The sequence below is a fragment of the Lepisosteus oculatus genome, chromosome 1 (assembly GCF_040954835.1).
Source record: "Lepisosteus oculatus isolate fLepOcu1 chromosome 1, fLepOcu1.hap2, whole genome shotgun sequence".
Classification (NCBI taxonomy): domain Eukaryota; kingdom Metazoa; phylum Chordata; class Actinopteri; order Semionotiformes; family Lepisosteidae; genus Lepisosteus; species Lepisosteus oculatus.
The window spans coordinates 19,317,893-19,345,583 of record NC_090696.1 but is presented as its reverse complement, the minus strand read 5'-3'; the positions used below and the strand labels follow the sequence as shown (position 1 = coordinate 19,345,583).

The 27,691-nt window shown below is 47.8% G+C and overlaps 2 protein-coding genes across 3 annotated transcripts in view; both read right to left on the bottom strand.

The window, feature by feature from the left end:
• Window positions 1-1,055: 1,055 nt before the first annotated feature.
• LOC102687275 (homeobox protein Hox-D3a-like) lies at window positions 1,056-11,056 on the bottom strand. The gene is made up of 2 exons (XM_069186863.1): window positions 10,516-11,056; window positions 1,056-1,897 (listed from the first exon to the last, which is right to left on the bottom strand). The coding sequence occupies exons 1-2, from the start codon at window positions 10,961-10,963 to the stop codon at window positions 1,143-1,145; spliced, it is 1,203 nt and encodes a 400-aa protein (XP_069042964.1). The 5' UTR covers window positions 10,964-11,056; the 3' UTR covers window positions 1,056-1,142.
• A 55-nt stretch (window positions 11,057-11,111) lies between these two features.
• The window catches only part of hoxc4a (homeobox C4a), an 84,986-nt gene continuing 68,406 nt past the window's right edge, over window positions 11,112-27,691 (bottom strand). For both annotated transcript variants that reach the window (XM_015344104.2, XM_006629273.3), the window contains one exon: window positions 11,112-11,233. In XM_015344104.2, coding sequence (XP_015199590.1) covers window positions 11,203-11,233 — 31 coding nt within the window. In that variant the 3' untranslated portion in view covers window positions 11,112-11,202. The remainder of the gene's footprint in view (window positions 11,234-27,691) is intronic.

Sequence of the window (27,691 nt, the reverse complement as noted above, 5' to 3'; positions counted from 1 at the left end):
GCTCAAATAGGCTCAAGAGCTTTAGTTGTGACCATCAAAGGGAAGGGCTGTTGAAATGGAAGATGAATTTCATTCAAAGGCAGTGCAGAAAGGGCCAGCTGCTCCTGTTCTGCGTCCAGTAAAGATCTGATGACAGGAGTGCAAATGCAACATGACAAGTCGATCATCCAGCTGGGTATCTGATGTGCTTCTATTTCCGTGGCCCACCAGTCCAGAGTGAAGAACGGACTTGCAGGCGAAAAGTTGCATGTTCTAGTTAAAACGGCCAACTGTCCCTCTTACAGGAGAAGATCTCCCTTCTGAACTCCAGAGACAGACTTGCACTTCCTGCACAAATGAGCAGCTCCCGCATGGGAGCCCATGACACCGAACGCACGACTCTTTCTGCGGGTGTGTTGCGAGGATGCTGATGACACGCGTTCAACAGCATCATGAATTTGACCTGGGCCCTGTTTAATAAAACGTTAGTGCTCGTGCTACAGAAAGACAAACGTTTTGTAATTTTGTGAGTACAAAAGTTTCTTTCCGGTGCTCAGTAGATGTGTCTATGTAAGCTCATTAGATTTGCTCAGTTCGGAAATGCCAGAAGTGTTGCAGATCCTCATGAAGAGAGAGCTGTTTTTAAGGGATGTGTCTGAGACACAAGGGGGCTGAAGGAGGGACCTGGGTACTGGGAGTGTGTGTGTGTGTGTTGGGGGGGGACTGGAGAGTAAGTGGTCTACAAGCTCTCCTTCTCTTCTGCTGAAGTCGCTTTCCTGGCGGACTAGAGAGCCAAGAGCTGGCCGCTGCCCTGGCCAGGCAGGTCAGGCACGGTGAGAAGGCTGCGGTTTCGCTTGTGCTTCCGTGTCTGCGGCCCTGCGGCGAGTGCCACCGAGGCGGGGAGCCGGGGTTTCGGGGAGCAGAGCCAGCGGTGATCGAATCGCCCCAGCGCCGAGAGCCGGCTGGGGGCTGGGGGCTGGAGAGCTCGTCGGTCAGGTGTGTCCTGCGGGGCGGCGGGAGGACGGGGGGCGGGGGGGCGTACCAGCCCGCCGTGACCTCGCCCTGTCCAGCTGAGACCTGCGCGTCCGCCACCTGAGTCAGAGAGGGATTCAAGTCTGGAGAGGGAGAGGGAGGGAGAGAGGGGCGACCGCCGAGGCCGGCCCTTACAGGTGTGTGAGAGTGGGCGGCTCCTGAGCGATGTCCTGAGCGGTGCAGCAGTGCGAGCTGAGCTCGGTGTAGGAGGGGTTGGGGTCGCAGGGGCCCAGGCCGTGCCTGGCGGGGCTGGAGGCGGGGCAGGAGTAGTCCATGCTGGCGGAGGAGGGGTGGGGGAGGTGGAAGAGCTGGGACGGCGGGTGGGAGGAGAGCAGGGCGGGGGCGTGGGGCTCGGCGAAGCCGGCCCCCGAGTACCCGGAGCTGGGGTTGCCGTAGCCGCTGTCCCCCGGCACGCAGAGCTGCTCGTACTCCTGCGCCAGCGAGGTCGCGGCGTACCGCTTCTGCGCCGCGGGCGGGGGGCACTCGTAGGGGGGCGCGGAGTAGGCGGCCAGGCCGTAGATGCTGCTGCCGGGGGCCGCCTTGCCGTAGGGCTGAGAGAGGGGCGCCTCGTAGCCCAGCTCGCCCGAGAACGAGGAGCCCGGCGGGGGGCTGCGGCTGGGGGACAGCCCCCCGAGGGGGGAGCCCAGCCCCGCCCGGCCCTTGTGGTCCTTCTTGTACTTCATGCGGCGGTTCTGGAACCAGATCTTGATCTGCCGCTCGGACAGGTTGAGCAGGGCGGCCATCTCCAGGCGCCGGGGCCGGCACAGGTAGCGGTTGAAGTGGAACTCCTTCTCCAGCTCCACCAGCTGCACGTTGGTGTAGGCTGTGCGGGCGCGCTTGGACGCACCCCCTGGGGGGCTGGTCTCCCCGCTGCTGGCCGACTCCCCTAGGCGACACACAGATGGACAGACAGGCAAAGAAGCACATGTGTGTGTGAGTGCGGACAAGACACAGGTACGGGGGGGGCTAGAGAGCACCTCTGCAGTCGCTGATCAGACATGCATTCAGCTGCAACCTAGCTCACTCTGTGCGTAAAACATCATGCTGTAGGAACAACAAGAGGCATGGCGCTCAGTGCGCTGTGTGCGTCTGGAAATGACGCACTGTTTGGAATAGCTTCTGTATTTCGCAATATTTCAAAACCAAGCCTGATCTGGACTGAAAACAAACCTTCATTCGGGAAGCAGTGAACCAAGATGCAGAGGAAAAGAGCCGACCGATGTCAACACTTTCAACACAAACTCCATCTCCTTGTGCTCGTCCTATCAGACGCGATCGGCTGTGCACGTAGTACAAATATCCGGAAGCAGACTGGATTACTGGACAATGGCTGACTGCTGCACGTGGGGGATATTTGGATATTTTTAACAGCCATTAGCAACACAGACTGAGGCTTAGAGAAGAAGACAGGAAACTGCATATCAAGGATTGAAAAAATACATTGTTTCACACTCCTGCGCCAAATCCCAATGCATTTTGGATACATTTACTGAAGCCTTTTTTTAAAAAAAAATCCAATTTAAATCTATAAGAGCTGCTCCGGTTTTCTATTGCAATTTAATTGCCTGTCTCCTGTGTTAAACTAAAGCCATAAGTCTTCAGCGAATGTGCGCAGCATTTTAGGCTTTGTAGTTTTAATAAATTTTCTCCATCAGCTTCCCAGGCAACATACATGTCGGCGGCCTTCCGTTTTCTCGGAGAGACCTCAGAGTGAAGGTCACCTGGCTGACATCAGCTCCTACACCTGTCCATCTGTTACCCATTGCAAAATAACTAGCTGGCAAACTGACCAGCCCTGAACACCCAGCTCTCCTCTCTGCGTTAGTGTAACAAATGCAGTTGGATTATTGACTTCAAAGCCAGGTCACAATTGTAAAATGAGAAGCAGTTTTTTTTCACCCAGCCACACAAAGGAACCGATCAATTGGTTGATTGATCCTCAGATCCAGAACAGCTTCATCTCTCTAATGCGGTACATGCCCACCATTCCTGCACAATCAGAAAACGGTGTGGAAGAAATAGAAAGGCCATAAACAACGTGGTTGAATGGAATTGGGATTCGTTTTATTAAATTCCGTTTGGAAATGAGATGAACGTCGAGTCTTGACCTTTTACTGCGTGTGGTGGTGAGGGGGAGTGAGCAGGTTCTGTCAGCTACGGATACAAGGCTTTACATGGCTTGGCACCTCAATACCTGTCTGAACTTTTATCGTCCTACTCCCCACCTCGCAACCTCCGCTCTTCAAATTCTGCCCTCCTTACTGTCCCCCAAGCCCGTCTACATTGTATGGGCGACAGGGCCTTCTCCTGCTATGCCCCCAAGCTCTGGAACTCTTTGCCCAAGGATATCAGAGAGTCACCTTCTCTAAACTCCTTCAAATCCAGACTCAAAACCTTCTTCTTCAGAAAAGCCTTTACTTAACTGGTTCCATTCTTCACCCCTCTGCTCTTCTTAATACCACCTTCCACGGTCTCCTCTATTGTTATTGTTGTATTGTTGCAATTATAATTGTGTCCTGTCTTGTGAAATTTTCTTATTTATTGTTGTAGTCTTCTTATTTATTGTTATTGTCATCCTGTAAAGCGCTTTGAGAAGCCACCTTTAAAGGTGCTATATAAAATAAAGTTTATTATTATTATTATTATCATATGCTTCCATTTTCTAACCGCTTCTGCCAATTCGCAGTCACAAGGGAGCTGGAGTCTACCCTGGCAGGCAGCGGGCACAAGGCAGGATACACCCTGCACAAACAGGGCCAGTTTTCCAGACTAGCGTGTCTCTGGACTGTGGGAGGAAACCCCTGCCAACACAGGGAGGACAAACACTCTCCACACAGACAGCACCGCAGGAGCTGAACCCAGGGCCCCAGCGCCGCGGGGCATGAATGCGGACCACTGCGCCACCATGCTGCCATTCCAGCCACAGACAGGCCTTTGAAATTTAGACATCGCTTCTTTTTCTTTTCAGTCCAGTTGCCCACACACACGCACAGCTGCTGGCAGCTCTCAAGCCGCAGGTCTGCAGGCAACACTCCCCTCTCATCACGCGCCTGAGCCCGGGCCCTCTCCAGTCACAGGAGGATCACCTCTAGCAGATGATGGGGCGAGCCCCTGCGTCAGAGCCTTCACTTCTCTCTCGCCAACTGGCACGTGTGACGGTCCCACCCAACACCTCACCCACCTGCAGGTCGCGGGAAGCGTGGAGCTCGTCTTATCTTTTTGCCTCTCACTCCTCGTCAACCCCGACCCCCCGGCACCTTACCCCATCGGCACGTGTAGGTCAACTAGAGGGATTCAAAACCTAATTAAGGGCTCTAATCTCCCTCTTTCATGTTATCGTGCTGCTACTTTCAGAGAAAAGATAAGAACCGCCGCCCCCCACACACACACACACTCGCTCATACGCACACACACAGGCACCACCAGCATGCACACAGACATCTCTGAAAAGGCCTGAGATTTCACAGACCAGCAAGCCCCCATCTCCTTTCAGTTTAGGGGTGGTTGACCCCGCCCAATGCCTTGCCTGAAGAGAGTGGCCGAGACCCCCCCCGTCCCCTCCCCTCCGATGCAAAGTAAAAAAGCTGTCTGTCGTGTTTAAAGTGCGCAGCTTGGCTGCTGCCGGCTGTACCCCCGTCTGAGCTGGAGATCAAAGTCAGCCGAGAAGGAAATAAGGTGGGGAGACTGGCGGGCTGTCTCGCCCTGCCTCGGACAGGCAGTGTCCCAGCCGTCACAGGGCGAGGGCCTGCTGCTGGATCCCACTCGCAAGGCAAGACAGATCACCCCCTGCAAGGCAGCTGCAGGTTACGGGAGGGATGACAGTTCAGAGAGGAGAGCGCTCCCAAACTCCACCGCGCTTAACGCCCCGAACAGGACCAGTCCGCAGTGACCGGCAGATTAACTTGAAAGGATGACCAACATCTGAGCCTTTACTGTTTTATTGACGATTATTATGAATTGATGATTATAATGATATATGCGATATGAATGATATGCAATCATTGTAATGGTTATGTATGTATTGAGGATTTGTCTGTCAGATCGCGGCTCCAGCTGAAGTGAGCTTTTATTTAATAATAATAATAATAATAATAATAATAATAATAATAATAATAATAATAATAATAATAACTGCTTACACTTATATAGCGCTTTTCTGGACACTCCACTCAAAGTGCTTTACAGGTAATGGGGACTCCCCTCCACCACCACCAATGTGCAGCCCCACCTGGATGATGCGACGGCAGCCATAGTGCGCCAGTACACTCACCACACACCAGCTCTCAGTGGGGAGGAGAGCAGAGTAACGTAGCCAGTTCATAGAGGGGGATTATTAGGAGGCCATGAGTACATGAGTACATTTAAATGTACTCTTTGGTGCGCTCCGTTCTTCTCGGCTGAACGTGTAATTGTCTTAGTTTTGTTGCTCATCCCGACCGGGGTGCTGCCTGTTACCACCAATAATAAATCAATTAGTTCCGAAATGCACACAAACACAACCATCCCGTTATTATTGATTCACGGTTTCCGCCAAACATCCGCTAATGGCCCTTTCCTTCAGTCAGCCGCTCACCGCATACTAATTCATCCGTGCCATATTAGAAAATAGGTCATGTTTAATATGTAGAATAATGCAGATCGGGGGGACACAAAATTAAAAGCCCTAGTGGTGAGTATCCTGCCATTTAAAATAATGCAATCCAGGAAGCTATAATTTCCTGTAATGCAAGATTCAATACAGAATGTGGAAAATCTCTGCTTCACTCACTCACTGAAGAAGAAAAGGACAAAAACCCTGCCAGCCTACGAGACACAGAGCGTCTTTCCCTGTACAAGCTCAACGCCTTTCATCATCCAGTAGTGTTCAATTAGGTGGGAAGGCAGATCCTCTCTCTCTTCCCTGGGTGTGCCACCGGTTTGCATGCCACTGCGTTTCTGTCCACGTTGAAGTCATAGATATGCATTAGCCCATCTTGTCTTGAACCCCAAGTCTGAGCCCAGTCCTCACCTCATCCAACCCTTAACCCTATACCCCTCCATTCCTCTTCACTCTAACCATACATCTAGAGTGCCTGGTTAACAGTGGTAGGGGCCGTGGGGAGGGGAGAGCACGTGGGAGAAAACCACTACTGGACAGAATGTGAATCTCGTTCGGCTGTGGAGAGACGACCCGTGGCCCTCATCCATTACAACTCATCCTGGAGGCAGCCCAGCAAATCAAACTGGGAAGTCGAATGATAATACACGTGCGCTGTATTGCACAGGGCAGTCTGCAACCAAGAGGTATATTTCCTGGGTCTCATCTGGGCAGGGGTACATGGGGCAAAGTGGGGTACCTGGAAAGCGTTCTGCTCGGTGCTAAATGGAATATATACTGGAGCTTGTGTGCGTGGGGCTATAGAAGGTGACAAGTGGATTGCATGACAGTGTTCCTGAAGGGAACCCGTATTTTACAACAGAGCAAACTAAAAAAAGAATAATAGGGTCGGTCTGTGGTCTGTCGAGAGGCAATTGAGTTAGCATGGCTTTGCCAAGTCAGCAAAGGCACCTTACTCACGTGTTCATCATGTGAACTGCCCTGTACTGGCACTGTGGCACACACTGTCTGCGAAATACCCTACGGGTTTGAACTTGTACGCAGTGCAGAGGAGGGACCGCACACCCTTCGCTCCTTCCTCAGCCCTGGAGCATGTGAGTGCATATCGGAGTGTTTGAGAGATCGCTGGAGTACTGCAAGAGCCACACTGACAGAGGTCCATGTCGAAACTGTGTAGGTGAAAGATGAGAGGTTTTGACAAAGAAAAAAAAAAGTTCTCCCCTTGCCTTGAATTCCCCAGATGGGAGACAAACTGGAGTCTTCAGTCACGGAAGGAAGGGGAAGGAGAGGTTTCGAAATAGCTTGACAAGACACCTGAGTTTCAGGGGTACCTTTAGGGATAACACAGAAGGTGATTTGGCACCAACTGTTGTTTTCTGTTGGGGAGGAAGGCTTTCATCCTCTCCAAAAATAACTTTTGGAGAGTTTAATTCCAAACCAATTCCCAATTCCTTAATTAACCCAATCGTCATCTTTAGGCATCTAGATCTTCAGCTGCCCACTGAAGATGTATTTAGAGGCTGGGGGACTTGAGACTCTACAGCATCAGAGCTGGAGATCACTCTTACAACTGACTGGCTGCAATTTTGGCCCTGGGCTGATGTTATAATGTCTGTCTAAATACGAAGGTTACTTCTCTTCAGTCGGTGAAACTATTTCGGAGATCCACCAGGAGCTGTTTGTTCAACAGGCTGTGTGTGTTGCCGTCAGACACAGCAGGCACCTTCAGAGCTGAGTGTTTTTTGTCTTCTTTGACAAAAGACATAGTTATGATTGGTGTTTTATTAATGTCTAACACCAGCCGGCTTAATTCTACACTTGTACAGTCTGAGCTCCCTACAGCTCCCCCTTAATCTTCCTGGAGAATACGTTTCTCTCTCCTCCCCTGATCTGCTGTGCAGTGGGGCTGCTCTATCACTCATTTGGGGCTCCACTTCAATACTGGGTGAACTGAGTCTCCTCCTGTATGTAAAGACTTTTCTGGGACCCTTTGCAAGGTGGGGCACTATAAAATCACAGGGATTTGTGTTTCCGAGGTCCTTCAAACTACACCGATGAACGTGGATCTTAACTTGTCATGATAAAGCTGATTTGGAGCTCTACAGGTTCTGAGGTCTCTAAAAGAAGGGATTTTAATCCCTGGTGTGCAGGGTTCTGCAGACCTTCTGCATCTTCTTCAGCATTAAACAGTTCTTCATCTGGCACAAATGTTCGAAAGACCCAATTAAGTTGTATATCCCTGGTTCGATTTACAGGGACCCAGAGCCTGCAGTCTGGAGATGGGGACGTTTTTTACAGAAATGTACAAATACAGCCGGATTGTGGTCCCTACAATCCCCACCCTCCCCCGTCCATACCAAACCAGGGTCATTTGAAAGAGACCCTTCCAGTCCGCTCCTGTGAGCTCCAACCAGTTTCTTAATTGTTTAATTGACAACCGGCAGGACCAGTCTCAAGTATTCCAGGTGCTTGATCCCATGAAGTTCTGGGATGGAGCAGGCTGGAGGTGTTGGCATGGGGACATCCCCATGGACTTCCACCTGATGTGCGTGTTACAGAACACTTTCCATTCACGCTGTAACTGCTTCACTCTGCTATAATGCAGGGTCGCGGGGGGGGGGGGGGGCGGAGCCTACCCCAGCATGCAATGGGAACAAGAAGAGGTACACCCATGGATGGGATGCCAGTCCATTGCAAGGCACACACACAGAAACATACCAGGGCCCGTTTTCCCAGAATCCAGTTAACTAGCCAGCCTATATGTGGACTGGGAGGAAACCCATTTCAAAAAACCCCGAGAAACATACAAACTCCACACAGACAGCACCCCAGGAATTGGGCCCATGACCCCAGCGCTGCAAGGCAGCCATGCTGACCACTGTGACACCCTGTCACCAGCTAAAGAACGCCCCCCGAGAAGAAAATGAGAAAATTCAGAAAAATGCCATTTTAAAGTGGAGATTTTCCGGGGATTTAGGATATTAAGATCCCAAGGGATTCCGGTGCCTCACTCAGGACTGCAGGTCCTGCTCCTTGGCTATGGTGTCTCACTCATTTCCTGTGTCGGAGCCCTCAGCTGCGACCGTCAGGCGGCAACATTCTCAGCGCCCTTCAAATTAAATGATATATTTTACAGCTTTCGCGGAGAAAATGTGGATTTTCCACGCAGCTCTTCAACTTTGGCCCACCATGATCCCGTCCCCTGGGGCACCAGCGCTCTCCGCCAGTAATGTTACTTTTCCGAGCAGAAAACATCATCCGCCGGCGAGACGCCGCAGCTGAGAACGTTTCCTCGTGTTTATATCGCGCATCATGTCTGGGAAAGTATTACAGCAACGAACATGAAAAATGACTGGCGTGCGTTCTCACCCCAGGCGTTAATTGCCAAATTAACTTTCTCCTCTCTGACTTATTAGCACGAAGGCGGATTCCCCCCAAAGTATTATTTAAACGATTAACCAGACAGCGCGAAAGGATGAAATAAAAGATAAAGGCCAAAATCACGTCCATCCGCATCCCAACCAAGTCAACACGGACGGATTTCATATTTTTGTAACCAGTCTTTCTTATTCTTAGTTGTGTGACGCGACGTTTATTTGCACCGCGTCCAGACGAACAGATTAAAAGCAGGAAAAGGCAGGAAAAGTCGCTGTTAATCCCATGCTTTTCGATTTCAGGATAATAAGGTGGTTTTGAAACACTCGATTATAATATTTTATTATTATTATTATTATTATCAGTATGAGAAATAATTCGAAAGAAACTAATTCCTTTAAAAAACGTTTTAATTGTTGTCGTTTTGGTTTTCAAACCCAGATTTCAGGGAGCACGGACAGCGGCGTGGGTATTCTCTTTCGGGAAATGTGCTTGTTCAGCTTGCCAGTTCTCTGACTCGTAGTATTTTCCCCGATTAAACAATGAAATTCTTACTCGGCGGACTGGTGTGGTTTTTAAGGCACTATTTTATTCTGAATTGGTTTATTTGCCTTTTTCTTAAGGTCTGATATTTAAGTTCACTTGTACTGTTTAGGAAACACGTGAAATGGCGGAAAAGAGACGGTAAAATTATTATTATTGATGTTGTTGTTGTTGTTATTATTATTATTGATGTTGTTATTATTAATATTATTATTACTAATATTATTATTACTTATAATAAAAAATCGGGTACAGCAAGTTTTATTAAACCAAAGAAACAATAAATAATTCGAAAATTCGCAGATGAATCATTTGAATCCTTAATATTGTAATGTATTTAATAGCCCTTTTGTTCGTAATTTGCTGACTCTAGATCTCACACGTGGTGGTCTTTCCCAAGCGACTAGCTCCTTGCCTGACCCTGCGACGGGGAATCACGAAGAAAGTTAAAAATAAACGAGAAAAATGAGACAAAACTAAATTTCTGCCTCTACTGACACGTCTCTCTGGTAGTCTTTAAAAATCCTCCTTTAATTCGCCCTCAGAAAGCGGCACACTGCGTGAGACCTTTGCAAATGCCATTTTTCAAATCTTCAGATTCATCGATATCTGTCATTGGCACTTTGGAGTGTGGCAGACACAGAGCTGGAGTTAACCAGGGGCCGGTGGTCGCTTGCTCCAGACAACACTCAACAAATAATGAAAATATTCATGTTATCAGAACACTGCATAAGCATGAGGTGGAAACGAAGTGTTTCTCAAAAAGAAAGGGTAAATGCTGGAAATAAGGCAAAAAAAAAAATCAAAAGCTCCCCATATCAATTTCATATGGCCACCGACCAAACGTGGAACAATACAATTAAATGTATGAAAAATGTCGGGTGCGTATTAATAGAAAAAACTCCAATCGAGTGCATATTTATAGAAATAAATGATTTTATCGGTGTTTCGGCGAGTGAAGAAACACAGCAGCAGGAACGTGTCCTTACCTGATACAGCGGAACTGGGGTGCTTCTGTTTGGACGTCTGGCGCCTCTCTCCCATCCAGGGGAAGATTTGTTTGGGCAAATGAGTGCTGGAGGAAGAGGTGCTGGCGATTCGGGCTTTGTCTGCGCCAGGGCTGCGGTCGGGCGGGTTCGAGGCGCTTCTGCACGGGCTCCTCTGGGCCGAGGTGGTGCTGGAGTCCGGCGAAGGGGTGAGCGGAGGGTGGCGGAGAGGGGTCTCAGGCAAGTCGGGGACGCGGCAGCCGCTGGGGGCCGCGCTGTGCTCGGGGTCGCTGCCGGGGTCACATGGCGAGTTGTCTTCGGGCAAGTAGTAGGTCAGGGACTGATACTCCGCGGGAGTTGAATACAGTTGCTGGAATCCCAACGCAGTGGGGTCTTGGCACGAGTATTCCAAGAAAGGGCCTGCATTTTCGTAGTACAGCGCCTTTTGCATGTCGTTTTTTTTTTTAAGGCTGTGACCCCCCTCCCTTCTCTGCGGGTACCTACTTCTTCCAACGCCCGAAGATTTATTTATTTATTTTATTTTCTTCTTCCTCGCTGGAGACCTGACGCCTTTAACATGCCGGGCAAGCGAACTCCCGCGGTCACGTGGCTCTGCGCTCCAATGATCGGGGCTGCCGGAGTTCCAGGGCGCGCGCCGAGCGAAGCTGATGGAGAGCTCTTCCTCAGCGTTCACTCCACCGGGCACGCCAGCCTCTCTAACCTGCACACAAACACCCGATTACATAAGAATAAAAAGAGAAAAAAAACACGAGCTTGGGTACTGCGAGAGCTCAACTTGGGGGAGAAATTAATAGGAGACGGGCATCTGACGTTACACCTGCCTACTTGTTTGTCTGGGCTCACAAAACCGCCGAGACGACACCGAAAGGATAGCCTTGGACTTTAAAAGGGCCAGTTTTTAGCACGCACGAAAAGTGGTAGGTTATTTTTATTACAAGGTCTTCTCCAATCTGTTTGTTTTGTCCAGGCTCCGCGATTTATAAAGTTTTTCAAACATCCCGCGTTCGCAGCAAAAGCCTGAGGATTAAAGCACACGGATCTCGGGATTATTTTAAAACATCCTCCAGATTTCGTCCCCAATAATTTTACGCGTGGGGCGTCAAGGATAGATGATTTCTCGCTGAGCCCTTATCAACTACTTTAAACGAAGTTAACGGGGCAATTTGTCCAGTTGTGATAAGATGTAATTACAGCACAGCGCGTTAAACTCCCGGGCTTTGTCTCTCGCCCTCTTTGTTCCAAGCCCGTTTCTGAAATTACGGATTTTTGAATTAAAAAATGACGCAAACGTTTTTAAGAGTGAGGTGTAACCTATTAGACGGAGGAGGAAATGTATTTCAAAACGAAACGATTTTATAGGAAACACAGGGTGGGGTTGAACAAAGAGGAAACGAAAATCATTACTATGCACAGACAGTGCGAAGGACACAAAAGAACCTACCCCTACTTCAGAGCCCTATCGAATTTTTTACATTAAAAATCGCTGTGAAGGCCATTTTAACTACAGTCTTCCTGCATTGAGGGGGTGGGTGGGGGGTAATTTAAATTCAGAACTAGCAGTTTTAATAAAAATAAATATTAAGCTTTTTTCCCCTTCTTCTCGCCTGATAGACAAATTCCAGCAACTCCTTCCAACAATGGGCAGACAAAGAAGAGAAGTTTGTATAAAACCCGCGTCCGACACCAGCAGCCCAAAGAAACGCAGGACTCCCCCGGTAATCTGAACTGCTTTTTCTAGCAGCCGGGATGTCTTGACATCGACAATGTACAATCTTTACGTCATATTTAACGGGCACATGTAAAATAATATATGTACTAAAGACTCGATGCACTGGCTTTCGATGGCGAGAGGCCAGGACGTTTTAGCGAGCCAACGACCGACAAACGGGAGGTGGGCAGGTTCGATCTCCTAGCAAATAAAAAAAACAAGCAACGTTCAGAAAACAAACACAAAAACACCTCAGACATACCAAGCGAGCACGATCTCTCTCTCTCTCGCACACACACACACACCACGTGCGTCTGGATCCCTCACTGGAGGGAATTAAATTAACGCCTTTGAATCCCAGGTAAAAAAAAAAACAGAACAAAAACGGTTTAATGCCATAACATTTTGGCGGATTTGCTCTCTTTAAAACTCAGGCAAAACTCCTCTCCAGACCCCCCCCCCCTCTCTCTCTCTCAGCCGCGGCTGTGCGGTAGCCAGAACTGCCCGGAGTCTCCCGACATGATGGATGGAGCGCACAAGAATGCAAACCCGACTCGACCCTGCCTCCTCTCCAGATATAATCTCCATTTAATTTACCTTCCCGGCATCTCGCCTTGCAGCGCAAGGTGTAGCGGAAATCCAAGCAGACTCCCGGCCTCCGAGAGAGCGGGGCAAATGCCTAAAGCCTTCGACTGAAACGCAGTCATTAAAGTGTGTCAGTTTCACCGGGCACAGCACTTTCTTCCTGTGAAAAACCAGGAGGAATTATCGACATCGCGAGCACAGACCACCCCTTTCCAAAAATACTTGCACAATGGAAACGAATTATCTACAGGCGTACGCATATAGAGAGGCCTACGCTTGAGATTAATTGCTTTAGAATTGAATGCACACAATTCCATGCGTTAATTCCCCACTGGATGCCAATTTGCGCTATTTTTTTAATTGTTTTTTTTTTCGTATTGTTTTCGTTACCGTCGGGCTGTAAAACCACCTGGGTCTAAGCCGAACTAACACGACACTCCCGCTCGTTCATCATGAGCGCCACGACGGAAAACTGAAACAGGAGACGCAGGTTTCTGCCAGGAGCCCATCGGATCAGAAACATGTGGCGTTTTGCGGTCCTGTACAACAGGATCCACAGCAACCCCCTGATCACTGTTAAGTGTTTCTACGGCGGAAGAAGTATCAGCCACAGTCAATGCTTGGAACGATTCAAAACACAGCTTGTGTGCATGAGTGTATAAATACACACACACACATTCCTCAACTGCAATCACATTGTGTTATGCACTGCATTTGATTTCTTTGCGAATAAGGCTCACACAACAATCTCTGTAACAGAAACGATTCATTATAGCCATCTTTTGGGTTATTAAGAAAGCAGTCGTTCCTTAACTCGGTCCGATTGTACTTTCGAAATCAATCTTGCTTTAAAAGCGATTTGTTATTTAGAGTTCAGTGCGTCGCTGTCACAAGACTTGTCAAATTGAAGTATTCAGTATGCATATTACAAGTGCTGCTTCAGCCCTGCACCGGGCGCCATTTACATGAAAAATCGCTCCACTCGAGTGCGCAATGAAAACAAATAAATAGTTATTAGTTAGGTAAAATAAGTAAATACACAAATGGACAAATTGGTTTAGTGTTCGTTCGCTGCAGCCACGCGCTCTGGAAAACACAACGATTTGAGCTTTAAAGCTCGTTTCCATCGCGCCGGGCGTTTTGGGGGGTCATAAATCTGATTCATCTTTGTTCTCGTCTGTGTTGCGGGTCATTTCTCCCCCTCGTTTTCATTCTGCTCTTAAATCCCGGGCTCGGGGCAGGGGAGGCTCCCTCGACAGCCACAGGATTTCTAGGAGCGACCGCAAACCTCAGGAGCACGCAATTCAACAACATCGGCACACACTTGTGATCCACGGGGTGCACCATCCTGTTCGACAGAGAGCCGTGCACTAGGTCAGCTTCGATATATAGGGCATTCTGGATAAAAATAGCACAGGTATGAACCCAGGCAAATCGAATACGTGAAAATAAAAATAATTAATAATTATCAATCCTTAAAAGTGCAACGATTTACTTGTATGCGCACACGACTTTAACAACAACAACAACAACAACATAATAATAATATTAATAATAATAATAATAATAAACCAGATGCTTTTGCGGTTGAATTTCGAAGCACTTACATATTCTCAGTTACACAATCCTAACCATTCCCACGAACTCATTCACCGCTAAATGTGATATTTTAGAGCCATAAAAAAATATTGTTCATCCCTCCACTCTCCTCCATACTCTCTCTCCCTCTCTGTCGATGGCCTGCCCTGAAATTGAAAAAGAATTTCTTGATCGTCAGACTACTGGAGCAAGACCGTCTTTTAGCCTCTCCGCAGTGCCAGGCGGCTCCCCGTGAACTCTGGTTGAACCGAGATAGTGGCAATAAATCATTTTCCCCCTTTTCTTCCGCGAAAGCGCGCTGCTCGCTCGCGGCGTCAGGCCGGCTCTCTCACGCGCTTACCTTCGAGCCTTTCGGAGGGTTTGGGAGGGACACCGACTGACAATGTGCTCTCGAGCCGGCCGCAGCCGCAACCGCACGCACGGATAAATAAATAAAAAAAGAGGAGAGAAAAAAAAGTTAACCCGACGCCTCGTTTGCCGTGTGGGTGTGGCAGACTGGAAATTAAAATAATCTTTGAAAATATATATATTTCGAAGCCGAAGGCTACATAGCTCGGGGGGCTGCGCGAGGCTGGGCGAGTACCGAGTCCGGTCTCGAGCTGCTGTAGCACAGTGTTGTTTTCCGTTTTCCGTTTTCCCTCGCGAGGGGGGGGCAGCAGATTTTTTTTTATTCCATCTGAGATTATTATCGTTTAGTGGTCGTTAAGAGGGGGTGTCAGTGGTGGTTTGCGGACGTAAGGGGCGTCATAAATCGAGATGTAATCAAGAAGGATTTTTTTTTTTGCATTGATTAGAGGAAATTGACGCTGTAACTGGATCCCGACAGAAAATAAAAATAGGGAGTGAAGTGGAGTGGGGAGGGGGGGGGCGAGATGTTAGAATGGATGTAGCAGAAAATTATCTCCTAAAATTGCGACACGCACCAACGCCAACCCCCATCCTCGTGCCAGAATCTTCACCCTCCGCAAATCTTCTGATCTCACAGCCATTGGCGTGATGTTTTCTGCTCTCATGCGATTTCAGAAGTTATTTTTTTAAATACTTAGGTCTCTAGTGCTCGTCCCGAGCCTGTTCAGCTCATACCGTCTTCTCTAAACGAATGTGCTTTATTAATGGGGGAGGCGGTGCAAGTGCTTCTGTAAAATAAAGTAAATTAAGAATCAGCGGGCCAAACACAAGAAAACACACAAAACACATTCAGTTTCCCGGTGACCGCTAAATTCATATCCATATTAAGCCGACTGCATGGTCCAGCTCGGTCCATTCTCGGCTGCTTCGCGGGCGCAGCGTCTCTTCCGAGAGTTTTCAAGACTCGGGTCGTGTTTTCCCAGGAAAGAGGGAGGGGGGGGGGGGGGACTGGGAGACGGGAGAGAGGAGCGGGCGCAGCCCACGGAAGGACGCTAATGGGGAAGAGGGGTCTGGAATCGCAGGCTGGAACGATGCATACAAATGGAGCTGTCTCTGCGCAGCCCGGCGAAGATTTATGACTTCATTGCCTTCGATTGCTGTAAACAACGCGGAGTTAAAGAAAAGCTCTCGAGTCGCAGCGCGCGGGGAGAGGCTTCAGAACGAGTGTGGGAGGAAAATTCTCGCGAGTCGACAACTTCTAGCCCCCCCTCCGGGCAGTGCAGCAGGCGTCGGGCTGTTGTATGTCCCCGTGGTTAAAGTGTAACTAGGAAGCTGTGAAGAAGTGACTTTCTATGTGCATGCATTCAATACACGTGAATATCAGTGTTACATTTTGCAGTCCGAGCTGGTTGATGAGCTATTGCTTCTTCCTTAATACAAGACAAAAATGTGTGTGTGTGTGTGGTGGTGGTGGGGAGGTCAAACTGTTCCCAAACTTTCAACTCAGCGGGGTTAGAAGATTTTAACTGGCTGAGAAGAAATCAGGAAAGAAGACCTTAAAAACCAAAGCCGAAGAACGTGATATCTTGGTGGGGTTTTTTTTTGTATTAGTCTGTTTTGAGGGGAAACGTTATAGAACAAATGCCCGTTGAGCTCGGAACCGAAGGGAACCCGGAGCAAGTGAATTGTGGCCACATACTCCTGCTGTGTTTCTGTCGGTGTAACGCGCCACTCTTTTGAGTGGGTTTCACATTCAAGGTAAAAGGCCCGCGAGGGGAGTCAACATATTTCTGTTTCTAATGATGATGATTTAATTTTTTGTTGTTGTTTTTTTATGCTACTCGAGTTTTGAAAATGCATGCCCCGTATTAAAAAAAAAAAAGTTTTCCTCAAGGGTTTGTAAAATATGTCAAATACGTTTGTGAGTTTTATTATTGCTGTGATTATAACAAGTTTAATTTTTATGTTACAGTATCCTTTCATTTCAAGTGTCATTTAAAAGCCCCGTTGTGGTGATTAAACTGGGTTGTAAATTCCGGTCTTGCTTTTTGAGGTAATAAAACTATTCCTCACTTAACTGCTATTCCCTTATATCTCACGTGTGAACCCTATATATAATATTCCTGAGAGTCCTGAGAAAATTAAGGATTGACATTCACTTCTTCACTTTTTTTGTTTGTTACTGTTTCTCTGATTCAAATCTCAGAATTAATTTATTAATGTAATGCTGTATATATATTTTAAAAAACCACATTAAAGCTGTTATCTCCCTTTTGGTCTTTTTAAATTTGGGCTTTGTTTATTTAGTATCTTATTTTAATTTATTACTATGAATAGTTATAGGAAGGATTTATATAGTTAACTATTTTATTTATAACTGTTTTTTAACTGTGCAATTCTTTTCCTGAATGGACGCCCATGACAACGTGCAGCAGGGGTGGCATTCTGTAATAATACTGTACGATACCTTGAGTCCATTGTACTTGATTGATAATTTACAGGGAAATACAATATGAATCTATCAGCAAAGACACACAGTGCAGATACAGTTACATGCGCGAAACGTTCATTTACAGTCACGCATATCAACCAAATGATAGTGCTTAATATGCATGCAAGTCTAACCTAATTTCTTTCAGATGCGCGCCAATCGAACTTTAGTGCAAAAGTTGTTCTAGTGACGGCTGACGTCCTACAGAAATTGAGCTGTCGTGTCTGAGAATGTCGAGGGGATCTGCCGGCCCAGCTCGCTTCACTCCCAGCGTGTGTACTGTGTAATTAAAGACGACTGCGCCTCGCCAGCTCTGCAGCTCTCCCGATGCTGCTATAAATCACGGCCTCGCTCTTATCTTCCTCCCGCGTGTGGGCCTGGCGCAATCTGCGGAGTTGCAAAGTACACAACAGATTGTTTATTTTTTTTTTACAAATGTATCGGGGATGCTTATTTTTGTACGATCGAATCCAGTTCCTTGCAAATCCATCCCAGGTTTTAATTTCCTACAGCGAATACATTTGCGTCGATAAACAATACCAGCGACTTCCAACAACAATAATAACAACCGCAACAACAAAAAAGACAACAACAACAATACTAATACTTAATAATAATAATCATTATTATTATTAACTATTATATTTGTCATTTTAGTATACTATGTAAAAAAATTACACTCCCAGTACAACACAACTGAAGTCTGCAGGCCGCTGATACCAAGCTTTCATTTATGTTTCTTTTTTAATAAAACGTCGCATCCACAGTTTGAGTTTTGTTCGTTTTATTCTCTTATGGAGAATACAGAGAACTAATTGTGTTAACCGCATAACTCCCCCAGCCCCGCGCACACAGTTGTCTTTTGCAAAACTCAAATGTTTTATTTTACAAAGTGGTAGAATATGCATCATTTCTAGGGTCCTTTCGATTGATATGGTGTTTCTTTTTTTGTTGTCTATTTTTAGTACTTCTATGTTGTTTATTTGTAGCGAACTGTACAGTTCGTACTCAACCCACAACGATTTCGTGAACTATTTCGAATTTAAATCGAATTTTTGTGTTTTGTTTCTCGCCACTAATTGGGCAGTAAGGCTGCCGCCTGATTGCCCTGCTTCTGTTAAATCGATTTGTTTTCCACCTTGGCTGTGACTGGAGGGCGCAGATTCCATTCTAAACGAAATACTTTCTCTGACACTCCCGGGCAGTGTTCTGGATTCATGGACTACGACTCATTCCATGAATGTATAAATGTATTAGACCTTCCATGTAGGTAACCTGGCTCTTCAGAGCTAGGAAAGGCCTGTGGGCAACAGCAGTAGGGAATGATAGATGAGCTCTGCGAACACAATATAAGTCCTATAAAGCGGACAAAAAGTGGTTTCTGAAAACAAATGTAAATGTGTTTCTTTTTGGAAATAGCATCTATCTCGTCGGTTTGGTCTGGTCTCTCCCTGGCTTGTCTGTCACCAGCAATTCCTCGAGCGCACGTGAAACTCGATTTCGCGAGGAAAAACAAAAATCACCCCCCGGTCCCCGCGAGCTCAGACAACAGGCGGATCTCTACGGACCGAACCGCCGCACGTGCGAACATTCAGTCACAGAGGGTGCGGGACTGCGTTGGCACTGGGGGCACAAACTCGACCCCCCCATCCCAGCTCCCGAGCGGTAACCCAGCTCGGTAGCAGCGGCCTTTTTCTGTGGCCGGCGGCTCGAGGGCACCTCAAGCAGGCCGATTTCAGAACATCTTTGGCTCCAGCTCTGACCTCGCTGCGGCGCCCACCGGCCCCGTGGCGCCGGGGCTCCGCTGTTCGGGGAAACAGAATGAAGTTCCGCCAAGAAAATGATTTGAAGCTGAGGGGGGAGAAATTGCCCTGTCACGTGACGGAGGACAGCGCCGGTTTTTAGACTGAGGAGCCGAGATTTGCTTCTTCTTCTTCCGTTCTTTCAATCTATGTTAAAAATGGTCAGAGGGACGCCTTTTATTATTATTATTATTATTATTATTCCATTGTTATTTACTAGGTGCACGGGTTTCTGCAAACCGATTATTCGGTCGTTTACGGTTTGTCAGTAACGCTCTCCCGAGCGCCAGCCGGCCTCGCCTCGAGCCCGAGCCCGAGCACGAGCCACCTCCCCCCGCGTGCACACGGCCATATTACAGCAAAAGGAGCCTGAAAGCAGGGAAAACAGAAACAGATTCCCCTGTGCTCGACGGTTTTGTTTGTCTGGGCGTAGACAGTCCCACAGCTTTCAGAGGAGTCGAAGGAAGGCGGCGGTCCCACACATCGGGACACGTCGTGTGGGCGCTGCAGGCCCGTTTCTGGTTACTGTTCCGGTTTTGGCCTTCCTTTCATATCCGGTCCACCTGTGTGTGTAAAACCTGAGTGGAACAAGTGACCAGTTATGTTTTAAACTTTTGAAGATGTTTCACGCTGGAAGCGGTCATTCGGCCATTGTAGTTCGTATCTTGGATGGGTAATCTGCTCCTGACCTCCACCACTCCTTGTGTAAAGCAGATGTGTTCATTCTAAACGCATGCCCTCGTAGTGAGTTGTGCAAATGAAATTCCTTGATACATATGGATACCAAATGACCAAATTGCATCTTAAAGAATGAATAATTTGAGTAAATCCTCCACGCGCTGTTTCACGTCTCAATGGCTGAGTGTAAGCCCCCGAAGACTGGAGGAGAAACGTGTGATAGCACACTCTGGGTGTCTTTTTTGTTTTTCACTACATCTGGAAGCCGGAAACACCTGGTTTACTTCTTATATCATTTGTGTATTCTTTACTAACTGCATAAGCCATTGAGCAAAATATGACAAATACAGAAGTTCTTAAACGCGCCATTTGACTGTCTTTAAGATTTAGTTTAGATTTTCCTTTTATTCCACCTCCTCCTCCCCGGGAGACTCTGGAAACTCACAGGTTAAGGTGAGCAGTCACTATGCGGGGGACTTGTCTCAGAGGATGCTGGGAGACGTAGTTTTTAACACCGTCTCCCGTTTCTAGATTCAAATGTGATGAAACACAGATGACGTGACCCGGACACCGAGTTCAAGCACCAGGAGTTAATTTCTTTAGCAGTTTTATCGGTAGAGCAATTTTGGATGGTTCCTGAACATTAAGCTTTCATACAATGCAGAATTACTAACAATCTTCTTACATTAACTTTCACTCCACCGTTTCACTCCGCAGTTATGAATTCAGTTCTACACCCAGGGTTTTGTGAGAGATGTACATTTGGGCATACATCTTGTCTCATGGCACAACGCTGCTGGTTTGAGAGAATAATATAAATAAACTGGTCAAGAGCTTAATGTCCTGTGGAAAAAATACAGGAAAGCGAATCGCCTGCTGCGTTAGGACACAGACTCTCAGGGCAAGGCAAGCTGGGAGTGACAGGGGGCTTGTAAGGGGGAGTTTACCTAGGCCCCCTCTAATGCAAACAAAGATCTTCACCTGTCACCCTCTGTTCTAACCACATAGTCAGCTTTCTGCAGTACAGTACAGCACGGTCATCCCTCCAGCCTGCGGCCCACTGTCAGTCGTCTGCCATTGCCATTAGGCCCATGTGGCTAATTAATCCACCCGTCTCTTGACAGAAGCCAGGATGTCAGTTTGGGTAGCTCGTTCCACGCCCCCACCACCCTTTGTGTACAGTAATTGCCTCCTCCAGTCCGCAACTGTGTATAGGATTGGATTGGAGGATCTCTTGGCAGGGCAGCTTGTGCCGCACTCCCACCTCCCGCCTCTTCCAGTCCCTCGCTTCGCGTCTTCGGTGCGGTGAAGCCTGCCTGCCTCCCTCTCCCTCGCGATCTGCATTCCCTTCTGCGAAGGCAGGGCTCGTTCTACATGGGCGCCGGAGATTTTCCAGACCATTCGCCTTGTTTGTGTTCGCCATTACCCACTTCGCTTCTTCTGGGTTGCATCATGGCAGGCCACTCAACTCTCTGCCGTGATTTGGAAGTGAATCCCCCCTCCTCCCACTGCTGCTCTGGCTCCCTGTCGCTGCCTCTCCCACCAGTACTCCCACCATGTGCCCCCACTTGGCTCAGACCTGTCCCTCTGCATCAGCCCGGGCGGCACCAACCTTCCGCCTGGCTCCTCTCGTTCAACCTGAAATCATGGGCGTCTGTTTACTCTTCTGCGTCAGCTGTGCCACCCTGACGTTGTGTGAACCTGCCGCCCTCACCACCTTTCCTTGAGTGGATTACAAAGAAACAAATGTCTTTCCTTGCCTGACTGCAAAGATCCCCTGAGAATCACTCTCCTGCGGGATGACTGATTGACTGGTGCACAATAGGAAAGCCTGGGAGGTATGTAGGAGGTGCTGCTGCCACAGAAGAAAAAAAAAACACAAAAAATACAGAAGTCAAGACTGTGTGACGGACCTGCCTTTAGCAAACAGATTTCATAAGAATCTGCAGCTTTTCCTTGAGCTGTGCTTTGTGGGATCAGTTTACAGGCCATCTCTCCCCTCCCTGTGAAGCACTTTGCTCTCCTCATGCTGAAAGCGGAGGTTGTGTGTCCTGCTCTGAGCCTGTGTGAGATTGGGAAAGTGGGATCTGCAACACGTTTGGAACATTTCCAGGATAGCGGGCTCACTTTGAACTTTGTCTTGTGGCAGGAGCATCGTTTGGGGGAAAAACTGGCTGTGGGGGCTGGCTGGGTGGCCCGGTGCAGTGGCTGGCATTGTTGCCTCACAGCTCTGGAGCACTTGCGTCACCTGGGGTGCTGTCTGCGTGGAGCTTGCATGTTCTCCTTGAGTTTGCATGGGTTATCCGGTTTCTCCCCACAGTCCAAAGACATCCTGTCAGGTTAATTGGCTGCTGGGAAAACTGGCCCTGTTTTGAGTGTGCCTGTGTCTGTGTGTGCCCTGCGATGAACTGGTGTCCTGTCCAGGGTGTATCCTGCCTTGCACTTGTTGACTGCCAGGACAAGCCCCCCCCCAACCCTGATCTGGATAAAGCAGTTAGAAAATAAAATGGCTGGGTGGTCAGGTTTGGCTAAAATCTTATCTGTGGAGGCTTTTTAAAAGGCTTCCAGGTGAGTGACAGTGAGGTGCATTCTATAATCAAATTGTGTTTGGCACTTAGAAATACATGTTATGGGATAACATATGGACATTTACTTCATTGTAGAGTATTCAATACTTTCCTACAGCATTGCTGCAGTCTTTGTGCAACATGCTTATGGACAGTGCACAGAACATCAACAAGGAAGCATTTTATAAGGACACATTGGACAATAGAAATGTGTGTACTTAGCTGTACCCCAATAATCACAGCCCAAAAGCCTCACAGGCCAAGGCATTGGGAACTCAGCTCTGGCAGTCTTGCCAGCTGTGGTACAGCTACCAATTCCCCTGGCCGCCTTGTCTGCCCCTGTTCTCCCTGAAATTCATGCTCTCTGGACCTCTGCTTGTCATTGTCAAGAGGCTGACCACTAGACAACCCATTGTAACCCAGCTGTAACAAAATAATGGAGAAAATATCCTGAAGAAGCTTCTTCTCATTCTTTATTTTTGGAGAGTAAGACTACAAGTGCTACTGTAGGACACACTGTTGTGTGCCTCGGAGATTCTGAAATATCCCTTCAGGTTTTACAAATAGGAGCCCTGTTTAAACCCTGCACATGTTCACTTCAATGTGTAGCCAGAGCCGTATGCCTGCCGAGCCAGAAGTACAAATGGAATCTGTGGCAGAAAAGATGCTGGTGGTACAGGCAACTGGCCTTGCTGGGACAAGCACATGGAATTTGGGAATAGAACCTGCTGCAGACAGGGGACCCCTGGTAGGTACAGAAGTCCGAATCTGGGGCTCTGGCCAGAGAGGCTCAGGTAAGACCAAGTAAGCTTTTAGGAGGTCAAGTCAGATTCATCTGCAGCTAGGGTGAAGCTGGGGGAACGGACCTCAGGTAAGCTCAGTCATTTATGTCATTGAAAAGCTAGAGGTGATCATATCTTGGGCTTATGCCTGTGCGCTGCTTAAGCCCTGTGTTGTATAAGGCCCATTCAGCAGTGCTCAGGGATCTCAGACACAGCTGGACACAACACTGCTCAACCCCTGTCCATCAGGGCGCGCGGAGAGAGTGTCCGTGTACATGGACGCGCGGTGCAGGAGCTGTTTTTTAAGAACTTGCACTTGGGCTCTCTGCTCTTGCTACCCATCGTGAGCAGCTGCCAGTCCTCGGGCTTGTAAGACATATCCCTCTTTCCATTTTCTATCTGCTTCTTCCTATTCAAGGTCACGGGGGAGCTGGAGGGTATCCCAGTAAGCAATGGCTACAAGGCAGGGTACACCCTGGATGGGACGTCAGTCCATCACAAGATTCAAGATTTCTTCATTTGCCATATACAACAAGTGTAGTGGAATGCTCACTCGTTCAGCTGTACCCGGTAACATTAGAGAAAAAAAAGGCACAAATGACAAACAGACATGGACAATAAATTTAGACAATAGACTTTATAATAGAGCCAAGACAGGACACAGTACAGTGCAGTACCTGAAAGTGCAGGTGGTAGTTTGAGCTGTTTAAGATGCGGACTGCTTGGAGGAAGAAACTGTTTGGGAATCTATTGGTCAGTGTTCTGATACTGCGATACCTCCTACCAGAACCCAGGGGTGAAAACAGACCGTGGCCCGGGTGAATCGGGTCCCGAAGTATAGCTCGAGCCCGGCTGTGGCAGCGGTCCAGATATATCCGGTCGATGGAGGGTAGCTCAGTCCCAGTGATTTTCTGCGCGGACCTCACAACCCCTCTGTATGGCTTTTCTGTCCTGTACTGTGGCTCCACCATACCACACCGTAATACCACCACTGATCTCCTCCCCACTGATAGCTGATGTGTGGTGAGCGTTCTGGCGCACTATGGCTGCCGTCGCATCATCCAGGTGGGGCTGCACATTGGTGGTGGTGAAGGGGAGTCCCCATTACCTGTAAAGCACTTTGAGTGGAGTGTCCAGAAAAGCGCTATATAAGTGTAAGCAATTATTATTATTATTATTATTATTATTATTATTATTACCACCAGTCAGGACACTCTCAATCGCATTATGGAAAACACACACACACACACACACACACAGCAGGGCCCATTTTCCTGGATTATGGGACGAAACCCACGCAAACACAGCCAGACCACGCAAACTCCACACAGACAGCACCCCAGGTCTGGAATCGAACCCAGCGTTGCAAGACAACAATGCCACGCTAGACGAATAACACACAGGGTAAATTCACAGGAGCTCTCCTTAAGAATTCCTTGAAAGCCCTGGGATCCGGAATTGGTTTATGGGAAAACTGAAAACCGGTGATGCTAATGAAGATATATGCAGGTGACTTGGCTGAGATGTTTGCCACAAAGTTAGGAAACAGATATTTAAAAAAAACAGCCAATTAAAGCAATACCAGTCAGTCAGGGTCAAGATTTAATAGAGAAAAGTGGCTGTCATTATAAAACAATGAATCTTTTTTTCTTCCTGTTTTATGGAGGATTGTTGTAGGCCCTGCATTCTTTAAGTCTTCAGTGATTGCAGGAACCTTTTACACATGTAGCCATAACTGATTACAATAAAGCAAATATTTAAAGACCCCCCCCCCCCCCCCCCCCTCCTTCCTTTCCTTCCAGTGGTGTAATTGTGTTATTTTTGTTGATAATGAGCGGCATTTGGCCTCTCGGTAGCGTTATTACAGGATTCTTTTCAAGCCAGTCATCGAGATAATTGGGTGGAGTGCAGCATAATGTCTCGTGACCTCTGCGTGCCCTCGGATTTGTTCGACACGCCGGCGCAGACACTCCGCGCGACTCTGTACCCGCAACAATAGCTCTCCTGCGCTCGAGTGCTCCCCCCCTTCACAAGGGACCCGACAGCCCAGGAGCTAGACTTTTAATCAACCCGCGGGTTTTACGGTCATTTGTGTTCAACATATCAGACTATCGGAATGCACGTTTTGTTTTCGGCCTTTAAGTTATGCCGTCTTTCCCTCGCTCGTGACGACGGTGACGTCACCATCTGGCTGCATCTCTGTTTTCCCACCTCTGTGATTGTTAGCGGCGGTAGCGATGGTCGTGTTCACGCGAACAGCGGGGTGATTCTGTTCAAGTTTATTTTGGTTTGCAGAATTTCAGTTTCGGAGAAGGTCTGACAAAAGCCCTGTGCTCGGAGAGCCAAGAGCTTCTCGTTTATTAGGAGCCAAACGGTTGATTTGAGCCTCTTAGCTGGATATTTCGATTTGTTTCTAATATACGTCGATACGCTGTCAAATGAACGCCTACATGCCATGAAACATATCTCCAAAGTCAAGCTCTTGCTGAAGATAACTCCTCCACAAAAAAAGCAAGGATCTAAAATTGCATTCAGCTAGCGCTGATCATTGTGCGATTTGCCCGCTAATAGCGGTCCTGTAATCGGTTTCAGTACAAGTCCTGGGACATAACTGCGGTGCGCGCACTTGTTAGCTGTCGACTGTCAAACAACCGAAATAAACGCCAGGCGTTTTCCCTTGAAAACGATGCTTCATTTTTCAAGAATTTACACAGGCGGCCGTCTCCTCCCTCTTCGCCGCGGCCGTTCGGATTGTGAGGACATCCTGTACCAGAGCGGACTCATGACAGCTGGACCGAGGCTTTGGCCGAAATTGCGAAGGGGACCCGGAGGAGCAAATCCATTGTGCGGCCCCTTGTGGCCACTCGCGGGATCGCCTCGCTGTGGCAGTAGGGCGCGTTGCTGGAGCGCCTTGCCAGAGAAGGTTACAGAGGCCCGCGGCTCCCTCGGAGGCAGACAGTGCAGAGGAGGGAAGTGCAATATAAACATGAGGACTGGTTTTTGAAAAAGGGGAGGGTCGTGAAGCAGCAGAGGAGAGGGCGAAGCGAATGTGAATGAAGTCATAGGAACACAGAAAGAGGTTACAACAAAAGGGAGCCATACAGCCCAGCCAGGCTGTTTGGTAGTCAGTAGCTAATTGATCCCAGGACTGTTAGTACTGATGAACCCTAATGCACAGAAATCTCCAGTCATAGGTTCATGAATCAAAATGATAAAATTTAATGAAGCCACTGGGGAAAATCATGGGTGGCATGGTGATGCAGTGGTTAACACTGTTGCCTCACAGCACTGGGGCCCTGGGTTCAATTCCAGGCCTGGGGTGCTGTCTGTGTGGAGTTTGCATGTTCTCCCTGTGTTGGCGTGGGTTTCCTCCAGGGCTCCGGTTTCCTCCCACAGTCCACATTCATGTTGGTGGGATAATTGGCTTCTGGGCCAATTGGCCCCGGTTGCGAGTGTCTGCCTGAGACTGGTGTCCCGTCCACAGTCCACCCCACTCCAGCTCTCCCATAAGCCTGGATGGGAAGAAGCGGTCAGAAAATGGATGGACAGGAAAACAGTCCATATTTTGGGGGGACGGAAAACTGCAGGAACGAGCTACTCACAACTGCAGGGCTTAGCGTCTCTGACTCTGACCTCCACAGTCAAATTATCCTCTGACTTATAAATGCAAATAAACGGAGTGGTTTGCAAAAAATAAAAACAGAAGGCGATGGGATGATGACAGGGCTCCCGCCAGCACGCGGAGTTACAAATTTACCACAGGTTACATTCAAATTCAAATCCGACACTGATAGGAGATCTGTCCGCTGTAATAATAGTGGACGTTAAGTGCTCAGGCTATTTTCAAAAGGAAAGAAGGGTGTGCACGAATTTGCCATAGGAAAAAATCTTTTAACAATGTATAGAGAGCAGGAATATTCATGATCGCCATTTGCGTGTTTTACAAATAAAACTACTTTTCCATTTAATAAATCTGAAAATATTTTATATCTGGCATTTCTCCATTGTGTTGTTGACCAAAAAGAATTTATTTTCAATGTATTTAAAAGATCATTTTAAAATGGATCGGTCTCAAAAATGAATATCTACTTGCTCGCAATTGTGATCAGTAGATCGACAATGTGTTTTTGCTTTTAGCAACATAAACCCAGTCCAAGAGCTCAGCAAGTGTTATTCACAGTGGTTTTTTTTCCAATTTGAAAGTTTTTATTTCATAGTAAATGTTAAGACATATCAAGATGTCACTGACAACTATTTTGTCTGACAACTGATTCACTTGAAGTGTATTTATATCCAGGAAGTACAGTTTGGATAGACTAGGGATTTCCAATCTTCTACTGGGTTAGGATTCTCCCGGGCCTTCCAGAGAGATCAATTTAATTGCAACCAATTAAGGAGGTTATTTGTTAAATTTATCAATTAAGACAATTTCTGGGACCAATATCTGGTATCAATATTTGACCTGTATTTTCAGGATCAGGTGTCTAGTAGTTGAACAGATTACTTGCTTGGCGGTTCAGTAAGATAGCTAAGTGCTCCCAATCTTTAGGAGCAGGTACCCTGACTGGATTGGAGTTGTCAAGGGCTGGGGTTGGAGA